General features: G+C 33.3%; 2 protein-coding genes across 3 annotated transcripts; one reads left to right on the plus strand and one right to left on the minus strand.

Annotated features, from left to right (window-relative positions):
* Window positions 1-2,144: 2,144 nt before the first annotated feature.
* Window positions 2,145-2,627, plus strand: LOC107946448 (uncharacterized). The gene has a single exon (XM_016880780.2). It carries the CDS (start codon window positions 2,251-2,253, stop codon window positions 2,392-2,394), a length of 144 nt encoding a protein of 47 aa, XP_016736269.2. The 5' UTR covers window positions 2,145-2,250; the 3' UTR covers window positions 2,395-2,627.
* An 11,992-nt stretch (window positions 2,628-14,619) lies between these two features.
* Window positions 14,620-19,768, minus strand: LOC107946449 (NAC domain-containing protein 8-like). Of its 2 annotated transcripts, XM_016880781.2 has the most exons (7): window positions 18,154-19,768; window positions 18,003-18,076; window positions 17,461-17,590; window positions 16,367-16,553; window positions 15,784-16,283; window positions 15,071-15,499; window positions 14,620-14,985 (listed from the first exon to the last, which is right to left on the minus strand). In XM_016880781.2, exons 2-7 carry the CDS (start codon window positions 18,008-18,010, stop codon window positions 14,929-14,931), a joined length of 1,311 nt encoding a protein of 436 aa, XP_016736270.2. In that variant the 5' UTR covers window positions 18,011-18,076; window positions 18,154-19,768; the 3' UTR covers window positions 14,620-14,928.
* Between the last annotated feature and the right edge of the window lie 92 nt (window positions 19,769-19,860).

The following is a 19,860-nucleotide window of genomic DNA, read 5'->3' on the forward strand; positions in this document are numbered from 1 at the left end:
GCCATTGAGTACTTCAATTATTTATGCAAATAAAGGTTTTTTCCTTAAGTGAGCGCTTGATTCACATAACGTAAAATTACTTAGTAGATTATTGAGTATGTTTCTTTTTTTTTTGTTCGACAGGTTAAATATAAGATTTTATGTTTGATTGACCAGTTTTAAGATTACTTAAAAGTAGATTTTATTAATTGTCTTTGATCATAAATAAGGATGAAAAAAATTAGTAAACCATATTGAGAGGGAAAGTTAAGTATGAAAATATAGAAAAAAAAAGAGAGAAAAATATAGAAAATGATAATTTTTTCTAACTAGTAAATAATCACTTCAAAACAATTAATATTCATGTATCAGACATATTATCAAATTAATGATACTTGAAGACAATTTTTTCATCTAAAAATAAAAATATAATTCCAAAATGTAAAAAGTATGAAGAAAATATTAATTTTGATCCTAAAATTTAACTAAGGGAAGAAAACAAGTGTAACTACAAATTGATGAAAAGAAGTGAGATAGGTTAGAACGTTGTGTACAGTGCCAGTGGGTCATAAAAAGAAGGGAGAGCTCATAAACCGATAATGACAGCCTAAAAATATCTTTCGAGTAATTATTTAATTACAAGCTAGGGTTAATGGAAGTTGAGGTTGGGAGGAACACGAGAGCAAGCAAGTGGTGCTTACTTAGCTTTGCTTTTATGTTTTTTTTTTTAAATTGACCACTTTGTTGGGTTTTGAGCCCTTACCTTACTATTATTATAATGGAAGCTGTGGTCATAACCTTGAGGCTTGAGTTTTATTTCTTCCATGAAGGGTTAGCAGAATTTTGCTCTACTGTTGTGATCATCCATTTTATTGCTAGATTTACCAAACTAGAGGAAAATTTTAACATCATGATTGGGTTTTGGAAATGCAATAAATATTTTCATATTAAATAAATAATGATCTGTCAAACAGTTCACCAGGATTTCAACCGATTTCTTTCAAATGAGCTTAGCAAATCTTAAGAATTACAAATGTGGGTGCAGTGGGATCTTATTCTTATTGGGTCACCTCTCAACTTTACATATTTTATCTCTTATATATATATATATCCTTGAGAGTAATTATCTGCTTAAAGGAATATAGTTTTCTGTTCTATTTTATTTTAATTGTTTGTGCCAAAAAAGATTATGCTATATAATGACAACCCTATTTATGTTCTGTGATAATGGGATTTTCTAAAATATTTCTTTTTGGCATCTCACATTCAGCAAACTAGTTACAATATTATAAATCTAATTGTCTGCATTAAAAGTTAATTATCATCATGCATGATTGTTAATTAGATTGATGGCCCCATGTCCCTAAAGAGATGGATGATGTCAAATTAGTCTAAAAAGACGATGAGGTATGCTCATTATCAAACCTCAAGTTTCTAATATTAAAATGAGTGGAAATTAATTATTAAAAAATGGTTGGTCCAAACAGAACAACAAAAAGAGCAATATGGTCTCCTCAATCCTCATCAGCCATTAATAATCTCCTCGTCATCCACGAACTGGAAGGCAATAGCATAAAATCATAAATAATTGTAAACAAAGACAAATTTGCTAGCTTATTGAAAATTATGACCGACCCATTGTGCTGGTGGCTGATACCTACAAAAGCTAGGATATAAATGTGACATGGCAATGAAAATGAAAGAGAGAGAGGCCACATATAGGACTAGTTTGGGTTTCTTAACCCTTGAGTCACGGAATTATGTTATTCATAATTCCATGTAAGATGTAAATACAGGTTTATTAGTAAATTGTTCAATTGAATTTCTTGAGTGGTTGAACTTTTATAGTATATTTATTACTGTTTTCTATTATTTTATTAAATAATGATGTGGTTAGTTTTTTTCTTTTTTCTTTTTTTTTGAAGATAAAGATGTGATTAGTTAAATTAAGTAGTTTAACAATGAACTACATTTGGATATTGATATTATAATATAGGAGTATGGCGCGAGAGGGGACCGGTAGGGCCCTATAGGAGTTGTCCTGTGGGTTAGGGGGGCACTGCACGCTGCCCTTTCATGCCCATCGTTGGGTCTTTACTAGACCAATGTTAAGCCAGGACCACAACCCCCCCCCCCCCCTCTCCCTTCTATAAGAAACCCCTCATCTAACATTGCCCTTTCACTTCATCACCCACACTTTGCTCTCTTTTAGTATTTTCTCTCCATTCATATTAATCACCAAAACTCATCAACACCACGTACGAGGTAAAGATGAAGATGAGCAATTCTGCTACCATGGGGGCCTCAAAGAGAAGGCTATCAAGCAGAGGCCTTGGAGGGGTTCTCCGAGAGCAAAGGGCTAAGCTTTATATTATACGAAGATGCGTTGTTATGCTCCTTTGCTGGCATGATTGAAACTCCTACTCCTAGCCATGCTAATGATCATGGAGGATCTTGGGGGCTCCTCTTCTTTTCTTCTTCATTTGGTGGAGTGTAAATACTGGCAGCGGTCGGCGGATGTTATCGGAGAGTTAAGAACAAATTTTGTATGCACTGGTCTTATGGCCTAGATGTAAATTAGATAGCTTGAATTAAAGCTTTGATATTAGTTAATTGCTTAACAAATTATATGGGCGTTTATTCTTTTACATCTGCTGCTTTCTGTGCCATGAATTACTTTATATGTTCACCGGCTTACCATAAACAACATCATTAGGTGACCCTAACTTTGAGTGCTACCATATTCCAACAATTTCTCATTGAATTATTCACTTTTACTTATGCTTGGACCATGATGTTTTCCTTACTATTTGGTGATGTGAAGATTGATTGAGAGTCAGCAACTCCCATCCTTTTTTTCTTTTGGATAAAATGAAGTAGAATTAGGGATTCCTAAGCTATCGAGGATTTCAAAATTGGAATGTAACTCAAAATATATGTTGCTTTGGGAAAAGAGTTGCAGTCAACCTTCATGAGTTTCATTAGAGGACAAATTCATGAGGAGGATATACTCCAGAGCTTTCGCCCAACTTGCCAATTCTTATTGGACTGGCTTTTCATGAACTTCTCCAAGTTGTTTTGACTCTGGGGTTAGTTGCACAAGTTTAATGCATACAAATGGAAACGCCAAAAAACTAAGGATGATTGCTTGTAATTTTACTCACTTCAATTGGCAAATAAGCATACTCTTTGTTATGGGTTTTATTTGAAATTGTTTGAGTTAGGAATTAGGATGATGGTTGTAATAATTGAAAATTACAAATCAAGAGTTAAAGAAAAAAAAGTGGGTTTTGTTTTATCATCTTGTATCTTAGTCCCAAAACTATACTATAGAACATGATGAAAGTTTTGACCAGTCCCATGTAGGTAGCATTTTAGGGGGAGGGGCCGGAGTAAACAAGTAGGAAACAAACAAGCAACTAAAAATGGGTACAAGTTGCAGATATTTGATTAGATCCCTGTTTATGGGCATCATGATTCATGACTACCTGATAGGCTGATACTAAAACTAATGATGGTAGAATGCATTGCAAACTAGTTTAATTCTGCAATTATTTTCATTCTTTACACTCCCTTCCCAAAAACCAGGACCAGATTTTATCAATAAACATATAACAAGCTTAGCGGTAAGCTAAGGTTATAAATATTATAAACTAACTAAATTAGTTAAAGAGGTCCCCATCATAATCCTTGTTTTAATTTTCCTTGTCTTGGACCAAACAGCATCAGCCCATGTTTCAATCTCTAAAGTTAATACTTATTAATAAACTCTACTAAACTTAACAATTTAATGGTAAGTTGAAAATAAAAGCATGGAGAAAGGGGTGAGTTGGGGGGCAGGTGAATTATTGGATCACAACTCAGAACCCACATTCACGTGCGCCAATGGCATCCCAAGGGTAGAGACGGTCCTCCCTCACCGGTTTGTCTTTTATAAAACGTGGGATGCGGATGGGTGGGTGAAAGTGAAGAGGTAAAAAAGGGAAGAGAAGTTAGGGAATTTGGTGGTGAGGAGTCAGCACAGCAGTGAGCAGCAGCAACACATAGGCAGCAAAGCTTTAATATTCTATTGTCGGCCACATCTAAGATGAGATTAGGAAGGTCAAGGTGCTACTTTTTGCAAACTCAACTGCCACTCACTACACTACTAACTTCTTCTTATTATTAATACTATATAGGAAGTAATTAGGTATAGGGGCTAGAGAGAGGAGAGGACAAAAAGCCTAATGGGATGGGGTGAAATGTGGTCAAAAGACATAAGCCCACGTGCGCCTCCTTATCCACAAACCCCACCAGCACACATGGGTGTCTCAATCCTTTTCAACCTACAATAATATTAAATATATCATAGCATTGGGGTCCCCGCTTTCCCCTCTCATTATTATTTATCCGTTTATTTTTTGAATTGGATGGAAACTTAGATCATTTAAATCACCTATTTTTATTTTGATTGAGTTAATTACCGGGTAAATTAGCAGAATATACCAATTTTAAAAGATAATGAAAAAATAGGTCGATTTTTATCATATTTAGGAAAATAAATTGATTTTGGAGAGAAAAATTAAAAGCACATTCAACAAGATGCGTTTTTAGCTGAGGTGATAGAAAACGCGCCTTGTAAGACACGCTTTCAGTGTCCCTGTTGCTACCTCAACTGAAAACGCATTCAGCATCCAACGGTAAATTTTTCCGATGGCAAAATTTTTTCTAACGGCCAAAAACGACTAGTTTATTTGCTATATAAATCCAAGTCATTTTCTTTCTTTTGCATTCAAATCTAATCTCTCAATTCTCTCAACTATTTAGTTCTCAAATTTTCATTCAATTTCTCTCAAAATCTTGTTATTTTAATTTTATATTTCGTAATTTGTTTGATTTTAATTGATTTTTATAACGATAATTTTGCTTATGCTAACATTATTAATTTTATCATTTTTTATATTTATATAATCAGACCAAAAATCTAATTGTAGAGACGTATATACACAATTTTAACTGCATTAATAATATATCAATATTTACAATTTATCAAAATATGAGAAGCAATGAAAAATTTGGTTATTGTATTCTATAGCCGTCCCTATTTTCATTTTTTTAAATTTTTTTAAAATTTTCTGTTTTGTTTCAAAAAATGATCCCTGAACGTTTCCAAACTATTTTTAGGGCCCAGTAGCTCAATTTAAGGCTTGTAAGTATGTTCAGTTTTTGAATGTTATTATTATATTTGAATGGTTGTTTCTGTCTGAAATTAAATGTTTTTAATTGTACTGTAATACTCTATAACCCTAACCCAACGACGTAGATGGGTTAGGGTGTTACAACAACTGTTAACTAGGGGCCCGAATTATACTTCAACCCATAATCGCATAACCACTGTCAACTGGAAGCCTTAGTTATACTTCAACTCGTGACTATATAACCACCGTGAACTGGGAGCCTGAGTTGCAATGCGATGGGCTTCTAAGGTGACCGTTACATCCCCACATGACAAATGAAATATGTGGGTCTCCAAACGTTATCGCATTATCGTGAACTCAAACATACTTTAAAACTATCATAATGTCTACCTCGAACACGAGCACAACAAAAATTCTCTCCCCAAATTTTAAACACCCAACACAACAACAAAACAAATTTTTAGGACAAAAAAGTGTCCTACAAGAAGCATTTTTTGTTTCTCCCTCCAAAATCGATCTATTTCCCTAAATATTAGAAAAATCAACTTAAATCCCTAATTATTTTTTAAAATTGCCCTTTTCTTCAAATTTATCCTTAATAATCAATTTAATTTTAAATAAATGAATTGTTGAAATTTTATAAAACAAAAAATTATTAAAAATTATAAAATTTGACTTAATTGGTTTAATTGTTCACTCAATTATTATTTTCTTTAATTCGATTTAATTAATTCAAAAAAAATTCGTGATCTAACTAATTTAATACTTTTATTAAATTCAATATATTAATCTAGTTTTAATTAACTATGTTTAAAATGGCTTTATTCGTAGGGAATTTGTTTACGAATTTTAGGGCTTTGCCCTCTTATAGTTAAAAATAAAAATACACGTCTTATAATTGTCGTATTGAAGTTGATTTCATTGACATGGTTGAGAAAAATTTTGAAATGCAAAACAAGTATACATATTATTTTTGTTTTATCATATGAGTTTTACATGAAATTTCACTAGTTGGTGCAGTATTTAAGTTTTTTCCTAACCATATATTTAATTGTTTTCCAAGTACAATTAATTTAGCTTTAATTAATAGCACAAATAAGATAAAAAGAGATTGCATTAGATGACTGATACATAAAGGAGAAGATGACAGACTTCTTTCTGGTTTGATCCTTCTTTCTACTCTCATCGAGGCAGTTTTTATGTTTATTCTCTTTTATTTATTGCTTTGTCAAAAGAACACGTGTGTTTGGATTTGATGTAGTTTGTTTTTATTATTAAAAAATTAAAAAAAAAACTTATAAATTCTTCTTTACGCTCTGATGGCTTCAAACAGAACAAAACTCTCGTTCACTTTAATTTTTCCGATTCAAGGACACCAATAGGAAAGAAAACATGAGCAAGTACAGTACAACACCTTTGCAGACCAATAGTATACTACTTGAAACAAACTACGTGAAGTAATTAGATTATATTTGAAGGTGCAACAATAAAATTTTGAGGCTAACAACAACTTTGGACGGGAACAACAGAGCAATTGGCAACTAAGCGGTAGCCTAAATTGAAGCTAAAGAATAGTGATTGGATTACTAAACCGACTGCCTTTGAAGGAAATTAGTGGATTCAAAATGGAGGGTAGATGAATAGAAAACCTAACCTCTTTCGATCAAATTACCCGATCTGAGACTTGTACAATTTTTGAAAATGGAAATACCTTATAAGACTAAATTGATACCTAGAAATATTAAAGAACCCAATGCGTATGTTATTGGCTTCTTTCAAATCCCAAAAGGATTTCCATCATACTGGGTTTCTGCTCTTTCTCTAAAGATGGAAGTTGATTGGGTAAATCATAGCTTTAAAACAACAAAACTAAGGAACTCTTTCTCTCATCATAACCCAATAAGCCATGGGAGACTAACGAAGGAAAAGAAAATTGTAATTGATTTTGTTAATTAATGAGGTGACAAATTTTAATTTAGCAATAGTTCATGAGACTCATGCACGGTGCATCAAATATAATCCATAAGATAAAGAGATTCTAGTATGTTTTTACTCCATTCCATTCTGGATAGATACTAACAATATAACTACTACTTCTAAGGGCGAATTCACGAAGGCATGGTGTTAGCTCCTATTTATTTTGTTTAATTAAAATTTTTAACACTAAATATAAAGTTTTAGTTTTAAATTTTTTTATAATTTTATATCAACCCTCAACACTAAATTTATAACTATACTAATTATTTTAGAGAGAGCTGGGAGGAAAATATTATGTAAGCAATTTAAAATCAAAGAATCAAGCACAAGAAAGGAACCCTAATTTCGAACCACCAATTTTGCAAGGCACAACAAGGCTTTTATTCGACAAAACTACATAATAAAGATGAGTTTTTTTTTAAGTAAACAACACTCAAAGTCAATAAATTATAAGTAAGTTTACGTTTTGGTCATTCGACTTTGGAGCTTGTGTTTAGCTGGTTCGAGAAGGATGTTTAAGTTTGGAGATTCGAGTAACAATTTAGGTGAGTCTTTATCCTAGCTTTTGCATGTGAGCTGTTCAAGTAGAGGTATACATAAATGGTAATGGCGTCTCGAATAATTGGTAAGTGTATGAAGCAAAGTAAAGATGATATATGTGCGATGATGATATGTATGAAGTACTGCATGAATAGAAAATTGAATGGTAAGTGTGCAGGTTAAGTATGATATAGGAGAGTACGAACCAATCAGGTGTGTAACAAACCCTGGTAAGTGAATTTTGAGTAAAACGTTCCTTTGTGATGCCTTTGGTAGGCCAGTTATATTGCTAACCAGACTGGTGAATCACGATACGAAAATAAGTGTTTGACCATGTGGTTGAGACCCATGGCATCACTTGATATGAAAACGCTCATGGTGATGCCTCATGTAAGATGAAGACTGGATTGGCAGGTCATAACATAAGGATGTGTAAGCCCATGTGGCTGAGACCCATGGCATATTATGACAGTATGAATATTCATTGTGATGTCTTCGGTAACATGTAAACCGAACTGGCATATCACAACATGAAGATATGTATAAGTCTATGAAGGAGAATCCTATGACACTTTCTATGAAAATCCGTCGGGATGGTAAACACATGATTTTGTATATTGCCTGTGTGGCGTAATCTACTAAGCCTTTGTGGCATATTCTGTATAGCCTTTGTGACAAGTTCTATATCATATCATTGGCGTATTCGGTGAGGTTTGTGTGGTAGAATATGGTTATTCACCTTTGTGGTAAATTCTGGGTAAGCTTGAGAGTTCTTTAATATATAGTACCATGATAAGGATATGATACGTCTGAAGTTAATTTGGTTGGATTAGTTCAATGGTGTAATCGAATGAGTCTTAAGGCAAGTTTCCTGAAAGAAAGTATGTATTTGTATTTTTAAAGAGGATATCCACCATAATAGTCTGCTAGTTTAGAATATGAAAGTATTCGTTGTTATGAGAGATATAAGTATCTGTCGGTTTGAGTTTGTCTACGCTATGTAGGGTTGAAAATTGAGTTATATGGTATCCGCCATATTTGCCATGTCTCGTTATGGGATTTTGTGGAATCTAAGTTATTTGTCATCTTGGGTATTCTTGTGTCTTATAACAAATATGTGTGGAATTCTTTTAAATGATCTGGATAGTTCATTATCAATATGAACATGTGTTGAGTTTTAAACTAGGATATGGTTTGATTGATAAACTGATAGTATTGAACTCAGCATGGGATTCAGCTAAACGTGAATCCAAATAGTAAGTAACCTCATGTGAATAGTATCTGTGAACAACCAGTTTGGGAAAATATTAAGTGTTAGATTGAAGAGAAAATCCGTAGGAAGTGGACTCTGTAGAGATATTCATTAGAGAAATACCTTCGTTGTTTTAAGGGAAAAAGATAATAGAATATTGTTTGGTAAGATCTGAAGTAAGCCAAGTAGTGAAGTGAAAGTTGGTATGTTAAGTATGGTAGATGGTGTATAAGTGCAAGTTCAATATTATGAAAGTATCCGCCCAATTCATAAATGATTTCTTTATTATGGAAATTGGAATATAGGCATATATCCGATATTGTGAAAGTTCCCACCAATGTATTTTGTATTAAAGCTCACTAAGTTCTCTTGAACTTACACATTCTTGTTCTTATTTCAGGTGTTGCTATATGAATGAGTATACCAGAAAGGACAAGCCAAGAGCACGCCATGGAAATGGTGAGCTGGATTATTATGCATACAGGAAACATCTTAGGAATAGGGGGTGTATAGTAAGTTACGCTTTAAAGAGTCTATTTTTTAATAGAATTTTATGATGTTGTATACTTTTCAAATATTATTTTAATTATTTGATATTTTCTTAATATAAAGAGGAATAGTACAAAATAATATGAACTGTGTTGAAAAAGAATTACACGCCAATTGTTTAAAATTTTTGCTCAAGTGTTTGTTCGTTGTAGCATTTGATATTTGAACTCGGTGAATCGGGTTGGGTAGAGAGTGTTACATTTTGGGTTTTATGGCATGTACCTAGGTTGGTTCGAGCTTGTTGTTTAAATTAATGTTTTGGTACTTTTGGTAACTTGACCTATAAGGTTTTCATGGTTAGATTTTATCCTTTGATTATTAGTTATTTATGCTTGCTTATATATGTTTGAATTTGCAAATTAGTGGATCAAGAATTTATGCATTGAATGTTATGATTTGATGATGTTTAAATGTGTTTTCTTGTGTCGAATTGATGACTTTATATTGAGGTAAGTTTTAGGTAAGTTTAAGTGCAAATTGGTAAGGTTTTATAGATTTTGGTGATCGCTACGTGTTCGTGGATCGTTTGTGAAGCTTGTCACACTATCGTCTATATTTTGGTACTTTACTAAGTTGTTTTCGAATAAATGGCATGTATAGCGTAGTGGAAATGTTGATTTTGGAACCAATGTATATAGGTGTAATTAATAGCCATGCGGAAATGGCTTATCTCTTTTGGTTTGAATTTAGTATTAATGCAAATGTTTTAATGGTCTAAAATGTAGTATATGTTCATGTTATTTTGATGTAAAAATGTTGCTCAATTTGGTATATATATGCTGCCTAAATTGTTGTATATATGCTGTCCAATTTTGATGTAAAAATGTTGTTCAATTTGGTATATATATGCTGCCCAATTTGTTGCATATATGCTGTCCAATTTTTGGTGTAAATGTAAAAATGCTGCTCAATTTTGTTGTATATATGCTGCCCAAATTGTTGTATATATGCTGTCCAAATTTTGGTGTGAAAATGCTGTCTAGTTTGGTATTAAATGCTGTCCAAATTGATGTATAAGGGCTGTCCAAACAGGGTAGATTACCTATGTTGTAATATGTAGTATAGTTAGTAAATTGAAATGAAATATGTGTACAAATAAATGTTTGGATATATGCTTGATTTATGATACATAATCATATATGTTTGGAAATGTTTTAAGAATTTGAATGATATTAAATTTTGATTAGGTAAATGATAATGATATGGTTGAATTTTTGAAACATGGTTAGTTTATGAAATTTGATTAATGATGCATGTTGATTTTAATTGGTTATGTGATTAAACATATATATATATGGAATGAAATTTCGTGGTTGAGTTGGTATAATTTATGAAATAAAAAATAATAATTTTGAGTTGGGTTTTTGATTGGTAATGCCTCGTAACTCAAATCCGGCGACGGACACGGGTCGGGGTGTTACAAATTTTTTTTCTTATATCAATATTCTTTTTAATTTTTAATTTTATATCACATTTGATTTTTTTTAATTTTTAAATAATTGTTAATAATCTTTTATAATTTTTAATTTGTTTACCATTTTACACTCATCCAAATGAATATTTTTAGGGTAAACTGTAGTGGTGGTCATCCAATTATCGATAAGTTTCTTTTTTGGTCACTTAATTATGAAAAGTTACAAAATGATCACCCAATTTTGGTCAGTAGACATTAAAAGGCTGACAGAAAAAAAAATACATGTTAGTTTTTAAAATTGCATAATAGCAACTTTGACCTCAAATATTTATATATTGTGTCAATTTAATCTTGATTCTAAAATATTTAACAATCAACGTTTACGTATTGTATAACTTGGTCCTTGTAGTTTTGCTTTTCTTTGTGACTATTTCACCTAAAAAGCTTTAAAAACCAAATTTATTAGCTAAATTTGATAATAAAAATATATGAAAAAAGAAACACCCAAAAATCCAATATCATAATTTTTCACCTTTTGTCATTCTTTTCTCTTGAAACTCTGATTCTTTGTCATTAGATGGAAAACTAATTGATGAGATGACTCGGTCTTCGTTAATTCACTTTTCACTAGTTTTATAATATTCGCACTTGAAGACTAAAGTAGGTAAGTAAACGTTGAGGATTAAATTTTCTTTTTGTCAATTTTAAAAGTTGACATGTTATCTTCCCGTTAGCATTTAATGGCTGGTGACTAGAAAGAAAAAAGTTAGATGACCATTTGTAACTTTTCATAATTGAGTAACTAAAAAAGAAATTTATTAATAGTTGGGTGACTACTAATATAGTTTACCCATATTTTTATTAATTATTATTTTTTTGAAATTTCGTTGACATCCTTCCACAATGACATGACACGTGTCATCTCTTGGTGGTTGTCTTCAGCCACATCAATGTTGTTAATAGTCAAATCAGTCAATTAATGATTTTCGTTAACAGAAAGGTCTAGTTGATATTTTTTTTTCATTTTTTAGTAAGAGTTTATTTTTTTACCCTTTTAAAAGTGTTTTTTTATTTTAATTAGGACACGAGATCAAATACGACCAAAAATGGAAGGAGTGAGAAAAAAGGATCAAAACTTGGAGGTGGTGAGCAACGGCGCTCAGCATCGCCAGTATAGGCCATCTTGGCCATTTGTTCGCCTAGCGTAACGTGTCATGACACTTCAATTTGGGTCTAGTGTAACGTGTAGGATGAATTAAACTATAACTACATAATTGAGCATCTCTTTTTTAAAAAAAATAGATATAATTCAATCACATTAATCTAAAGTAAAAATAAGAAAATAATTGAAAAGCATGTTTTCCCCTAAGATGTATAGAAATGTATAAGGAAAAGGGATTTTAGGTGATCTGTCTGTCGTCCAAATTGATGAACTCGCAAAGGGATGGGCATGTGCAGTCTATATGCATGCATGATGTATCGACCAAAATTCTTCAAGCTCTTAATAAAAGGCTAAGCTGAGTGTTAGATACATCAGTCATGTTTTGCAAAGTTGGGGCAAGTATTGCCCCCACTAAGATTCACAAAAGGATTGGAATATTGGTTTAAATTATTAAAAAGGTTATCTATTTTCTACAATGTTTAAAAAGTTCCCTAAACATCTCATCAGTTTGATCCCAATATTGAAACTAAGATGCAATAATGCATAGGATTAGGGGGTGATTTAAACTATCAATTTTGATTAATACAATATTAGGAATGAATCTTTTCAAATAATTAATTAGGTGAACTTATCGTCGAATATGGTATTCATGAATTTATTAATATGTATGTATGTTTGGTGCTTGTCAACAAACATAAAATAGATTAGGTAATATAAATTCATTACTAAATAAAAGAAAGAAAACTAGTTGATATGTCAAATCTGTGTGAACATGAAATAGACAATTCGGGTGCTTCATAATTTCTTGTCTCCTCCATTAATTTTATTACTCAAAACTATGAAAAAATGTTTCTCATATGGACTGCAGCCTGCAGGGCACAGCAGGTTAGGAGAATTAGAATGATTTTGCTTGTCATTGCCAATCATATAATTTCAGTTATCAGAATATGTATAAAAGAAGTATATTGTGGTGATTTGAGCCAACAAAACATGGATTAAGATTCGTTAGTTAGATGTTATAATTGTTGTGTTAAAACTAAGGTTATTAGATCAAAATTGACACCATCATCTGGTGGAGGAGCAGTTAAGATGAAGAGCAACCCTTGTGTTGTTCCATTGATAAAACAACTCGGATCTTTTGGCTTTCTGCTCTTACATTACCCAAGTACAATAATGAAAGTGGCGTGGTTAAAAGAAGGAATAAAACAAGTTGAATGGAAGGCCTGAGTATTGACCTCGCCAAAATCAGCATGTTACCGATGGAGATACTGGGCAGGTTGCGGTGGTCCTTCATGTCTCTTGTTCAGTCTGCATCGTGGCATTCAACGGGTTTAAAATACCGCGACTTATAAATGAAACTCTTCAACAACACCCTATGGCCCATTCCCTAACCTCATGTGTATACTTACAAAATCTTTAGTACAGACACCTATGTAAGTGTCCTACACTCATTTAGCAACCCAACAAGCTGCCAGCAAACACGGGTTTCTTGCAGGAGTCGCGTATATACATTATAACTGTGGGAAAGCAATTATGCTCCCTAAAGAAGGATAGAATAAGTTCGTTGGGACCTTTAGATCAGTTTTTGTAACCAGAAAAAGTGCTGTCTCTCTAAGCCATTTTCAATCTAACTTCTGTGTCTGTAAAGCTCGCCAGGTTCATGAACCTTTCTTCACCTATGTGAGTGTGATGCCATATTGGCTTGGTTGGTTTGGGCAATCATCCGTTTAACGTTTCGTTGATGCTGACAGATCCTGACTTCCCCTATTGATTAAATGGTCCACACGGCATTGAATTTTCCTTGGACAGTTCTTTTCCTTCTTTCTTCAGCACAACCTTTAGATGGATAAGCTCAAAGCAAGTCAAATTGCCAGACAAACTTCCACCATACAATTAAAGACATGAGCAAATTTCTTCCTTTGCACAAATGTGTGTTTGTCTTGTCTGCATAATGGTTCTTTGCTAAGAATTTTGCAGCTGCTTTAGTTATACCAAAGGATTAATAGATGCTATGGATTATGCCCAAAATTCTACTTCACGTTCTTTGCCTTTCTCACTTCCAAGAATCAAAGTGTTGTTAGAAATAGTTGAATTATAAACTTGGTTTTACCAAGGGAGATTGAAGAACCTTGGGCTCTAGGCAAAATATTAGGTCTTAGTACAGTTGCACTGGAAGAAGAGTTAATTGCGGAACCGACAAAACATTGAATGAGAAAATTTGAGATGATCTTAAATAGTAGCACTGAGCTTGTACACCGGTGCTTTGAGGATGACAGAGATTCATCATTACTCATGTTTTATAGGCGAAGGAGTGCTCAATTTCTAATTTTCAGTGCTTTTTGTACAATTGACCGAGTTGAGGTGTTCTGTGAATTTTCTTGCTGCAAGATTTCTAACTAAATTTTAGGTTAGTTCTATCTTTTCGGGTTTTAATATAATTTTACTTTGATAGGAAAAACATAACCCTGCCAAGCCCCTCAATGAGTCGCAGCATGTTATGAAACTATAAAAGGAAAGGAATCACCATTTATATGATGCGCAGTACAAACAAATGGTGAACATAGATTTATACACCAAACTAACACAAAGCTTCATTGCTACGATAAGAATAGAGATCATAGGGGCATTAGTATCCCATGTTCGAAGCTCTTAACTATATGTTCGACCCATTGCTGAACAGAAGGGTTACATTTGAAGTCACAAAAACAGCAACTCCCACAGGCAAAATGTCAATAGTATCTCTGCCATCATTAGACATGGTTCAAGCTTCCCACCAAAATTTACAGTTGACATAGCCCCAAAATAATGATGATTCATAAGGTACAGTGTTCACAAAATATTTAACCACGTACTTCTTCATGATCCATGACAAATGTATTTAGTCAATCACCTTGCTCACACCCCAAGCAGTATAGCTATCTTGTGATGCAAAGTCCTACAAGACCAGTTAACAAGTTTATTATAACTAGAGAATATAATAGCCAAATTAGTGAAACAAGTTAGGAAAAGATGTAACATACAAGCTGACTCAGGCGGAACTCAGGTGGTGTATCCAGCTCTATGTTGGTTGGATCATCTTCCAGGTTTTGACACTCCTCCAGATCCTTCTTAAGATGCTCTGCTCCTAACTGAGCATAATCAGAAAGACGAGGTTTGCCATCTAGTATTCCTTCATTACCATCAGCATCCCTCCTTGGAGACTGACTCTGAAGAAACTCATCACAAAGAGACAGCCCTTCCACAAGCTGTTGTGAATCCAACAAAAACTGCGACTCACCATCCCACCACTTTGAATCTTCCTCAGCATGATTATCATTATTATCATCATTATCTAACATCTCATTAAGATGATTTTCTGGAGCAGGTAGATCATTTAGACTGGAATTTTCGCATTCAGCTTGAGCTTCATCTTCAACATACTGCGTTGTAGGGTGCTTTGCTGAAAATACCTGAGAGAAAGCAAATATCACGGCCCATCTAAATTACCACTTACATTAGAGAGCATAGGATTGCATGGCCTCTAACCACAATTCATCCAATGACAATATCCTAGAAAACAATTTTTGTATATTATAGGGAAATGTAATCCCAAATCTCTGACGTATGTTTCTTGGCTGAGGAAAGGTGGCTGCAAAGAATATTGTCTCAAATATAACCCTACTACAAGTAGATAAAAAGCAATCTACAAAGAATTCCAAGGCATATACTTAGGAAAACAAGAACGAGAAATTACCTGAGCAGAGGGATTGATGCAAGGAATGGTATACTCCTGTCCTTGGTCATATTCATCGCATTGCCTCCCTGTTCGTGGTGGGTCAGGTGTCACAGACTTTGGAGTCACAGGATCTACTTTAACAATCATTGTATCAGTTGTTTCAGGTAAATCTTGCTCAGTTTTATCACCCTGTTTGGGTTGTTGCTGCTGATGAAATATTTTAGAAATAACATACTCCCCATCTTTTTCATCCTCCTCAGTTCCTAGATGATATTGGTGCATCACCCAATTTGTTTTCTCAGATTTTCCACCTTTGACAGTGGTCATATAGAGAACCATAATCTTCTTGCATCCTTCCTGAACACCATCCAAAAAGACTGGTTTGGTCCTACCAGTCTTGTGCCAGCGGACATCACCAAAATCATCACCATGGATCTTTCGACGTTTCCGAGTCCCAGTATTGTAAGCTTTGATAGCTCGATGAAAGAAGTGGGATACACTTCCATCTTCCTTAACCCCTAAAGTTTCAATTTTCTGTATTAATAATAGTAAAAAGATGCTTAAAGAAATGGGTAGAAAAAAATCCTCAATCCTTACCAACCTGGTAATTTTTGGGGATGTGTATAACAGATACCATCATCATTTTCAATGGTTGGGATGAATTCGTTAATGAATGGATGGGGTTTTGAATCTTTCACACCAACTTTTGTAAGCAAATGCCATATGATCTCTTGATCAGATGGATCAAATTTGACACCTCGAGGTAACCCTGGCCATGCTTGATTGACCTAGGAACACGCACTTTTAGTTGCTATGTACATGTACTAATGCCCTACTGTTCTTAGTTATGAATATTTAACCAATGCCATTATATTTATTTTTATTAGAAAGTCAAGCAAGATAAACAATCATTAAACTAGTGAAATCAGAATATCATGAGTTCCGTTACATGTCCATGGAAGCACTAATTACTTGAACTTATGATTGTCAAAACAATTATAATCCACAATATCTTCGAATGTCATTGAATATAATTGGTATATTAATAATAAATCTAGACATCCGATGCCAGACATAAACCACATCACAAGTAAATAGCTTTATGGTCATAGGCAGATCCTGTTTCTATACGAGTGATAAATTGTTGTAAGACAATAGTTCAGCAGAGATTAGGATTTTCCAAGTTAGAGTCAAGCAAGTATTGCAATACAGAGCACTTAACTTGACAGATAGAAAAGATGGGCGGAAGACTGACATTGGACCTATTTGCTTGGACTCTTAATTTTCTCGAAGTACCCACGTCTGACACTCATGTTCTGACCTTCAAATACATGGAAAAACTTGGAAAAGTCTAAACATACCTTTGCTAGATACATATCTGTATCCGACACTCACACCCAAGTCCAAGTAACTTAGTTTTGGAGACCATATGGTAAAATCCAAGCTTCTATTAAGTAGCAGCAATGTAACTGCGGTTAAAGTTTTAAGGCATTGCAGTTGAACATTTCGTTTTGTTGTTTCTATCATATAAGATGTTAAGATAGCAATAAAAACTCAAAAAAGCTCCTGAGCTACTAATGTAAACTTAAGATGCACTATGATGGTCAGCACAAACCATATTATGCTTGTTCAACTAATCTCTTTCAGGTACCAAAAGCATATAACATAAAACATTGGACAAGATAGAAGTCATACATCACTGTTGTCAATAATATGATGGCAATTAGGACAAGATCTGGTTGGGTTGCTGTTCCATGTCACCCTTCCAGGATCAGATGCACTCCTGATTTTGGACGCAATTCTGTTACCATCCACCAACCATGTTCTGCATAAAACACCCAAAAGTGAGCAAACATCATCATTATTAGCAGTTCTCCCCTGCCTAACAACGCAAGTTCTCTTATTTATCTATACTGGAAAATCAAAAACCCAACCCAACGTCATCTATATCTATTACATAAACCTAATAAAACAGAAAGCCCTGATCATAAACATACAAATGAATGAACTAAAAACTGCCCAGATGGTCTTTTCACTTTCCTAGCAAATACCCAGAAAATGAACATAATTTTTTTCCAAAAAGAGGGATTTCAGCTAAGGATCCCAAAACAACATGCTAAACCCATCAAATATAAGGAACAGAGACATCAGAAACTGCCCCAAGTACCCAAAGTAATAATTTTTCTTTATAAATCAGGAAATTCCAAAGCAAGAGAAATGAAGGATAGTCAACTTACCCAGCCATGACATAAAAATCAAAGCATCTATTCTTCTCTCTCAGCTTTTGGCTCTCGTAAAGGATTTGAATATTCTAAACAAAATAAAATCTTCGTTCTCAATTTGTTTCTAGTACCATTAAAAAAAATAAAAGTCCTTTAAAAAATGTACCTTTTTAAGTTTTGAAATTTGAAACCGGATTAGTGGGATTTCTACCGTTGCTCTGTACGAAAAGGAATAAGAAAAGACAGTAAAAGGTGGTTTCTTTGCTGTAGAAATTAAAGAGAAAACTTGGTTTTATTATTAGTAGTACTGAAAATGGGTAAAAGCAGTAACAGAGGAGATAAATAATAGGAGGTTTTGGGTTTTTCTCTTGACCTGAAAAAAGGAAAGTTCTGTCGAGGTTAGTGTAGGGTCGACTCTGTCATAAAAGGACTTCCGTTGACTAGAGTTTTGTATCCTTCAACTTCCATTTTTGCCATGCATTCCCTAACAACTAAAATTGAGATGCCAAAGCCCACATCTAGTATGTTGGGCTTCCACTCGAACCCACAATTTCAATCTTGAATACTTTACAGACCGCACAGAATATCCAAGTTCATGGCATCAATTTTCTAACAGCAACTCAGATCCGTACGTATATGTCAGAAATGGAGATACATAATACAAGTTATAACCAAAACAAAATGGAAAAAGTACCGGCAGATTGCTTTTTGGCCCTACTTAAAAATAGACAAATTAATCTTTATACATTTTAGAATGTCAAATTAGTCCTCCGTCAAATTTTATATGCTAAAATGATGATGTGGAACGTTAATTGAAGGATATATATCAAATTTTACCTTTGAACTATAGTTAAAATATTCAATTTGATTCTTTTACAACATTCTATATCGATAATTCTAAAAAAATTCTTTAAATTTTCAAAATTTTTATTTATTTATTTTCTGTAACCATAAAATATATTTTGTAATTGATAATTATGTAAAAAAAATTCAAGCACAATTATAAACAACAAGAACTCATTTCTTTAAAATTGCTAAATTTTCACAAGTAGGTGGAATTGGAATCCATTGGTAGGCTTTAAGCACATCGTAATAAGAGCATTAGATGCAATGTAATGTTTTATCATGTCATGTTTCATAGTTGAATAAGCTTTTAATGGCTGATCTGGTCAATGCCAAAAGCTTCTTCCTTTTCCATAGATTTTTAACTTTAACAATTTTTTTATTGTAACTTGCAATAATTTGATAATGCCATTAATGCTTAAACTAAAAAAAATCACTTAGCAAAAATATTAACACCACAATTGCAGCAGAAATAAAAATCAATACTTTCACCTGACGATAATATGTACATGCAATCTCTGTTAAAATTATTACTCTATGATTTTTTTGTTCACACTGTCTTGTATCAATCGAAAGCTCTCATTTTATTTCTCTTCTACAATTCAATTTTTTTCCATAAAATAGTTTTAAACATCATAAATCAACAAACTAAAATCTAAATAGCTTTCTTCTTCGATCTTCAACACTAACCTTCAGATCGACTTGAATCTAAAGTATATTCTTTTACCCATTTATTGGTACTGTCATTATACCGATCGTGAATCATCGCTTAGAGCACACTAGCCGAATTTTCTTTAAAAAAAAAAACCTTAACAACCCAGTTACTAGGGGTGTTCATTCGGTTAACCGACCCGAAATTTGTATAACCGAATTAACCGACCTTCAAAATTTTTTAACCGTTAACCGAACCGAATTTTTTTTAAAAAATTAACCTAACCGAAATTTTTTTCAGTTAACCGAATTAACCGAAAAATATGTTTTGTGCATTTTTGGTTAAAAATTACCCGGAATACCCGAATTACCCGAAAAT

This window comes from Gossypium hirsutum, chromosome D12 (assembly GCF_007990345.1).
Source record: "Gossypium hirsutum isolate 1008001.06 chromosome D12, Gossypium_hirsutum_v2.1, whole genome shotgun sequence".
Classification (NCBI taxonomy): domain Eukaryota; kingdom Viridiplantae; phylum Streptophyta; class Magnoliopsida; order Malvales; family Malvaceae; genus Gossypium; species Gossypium hirsutum.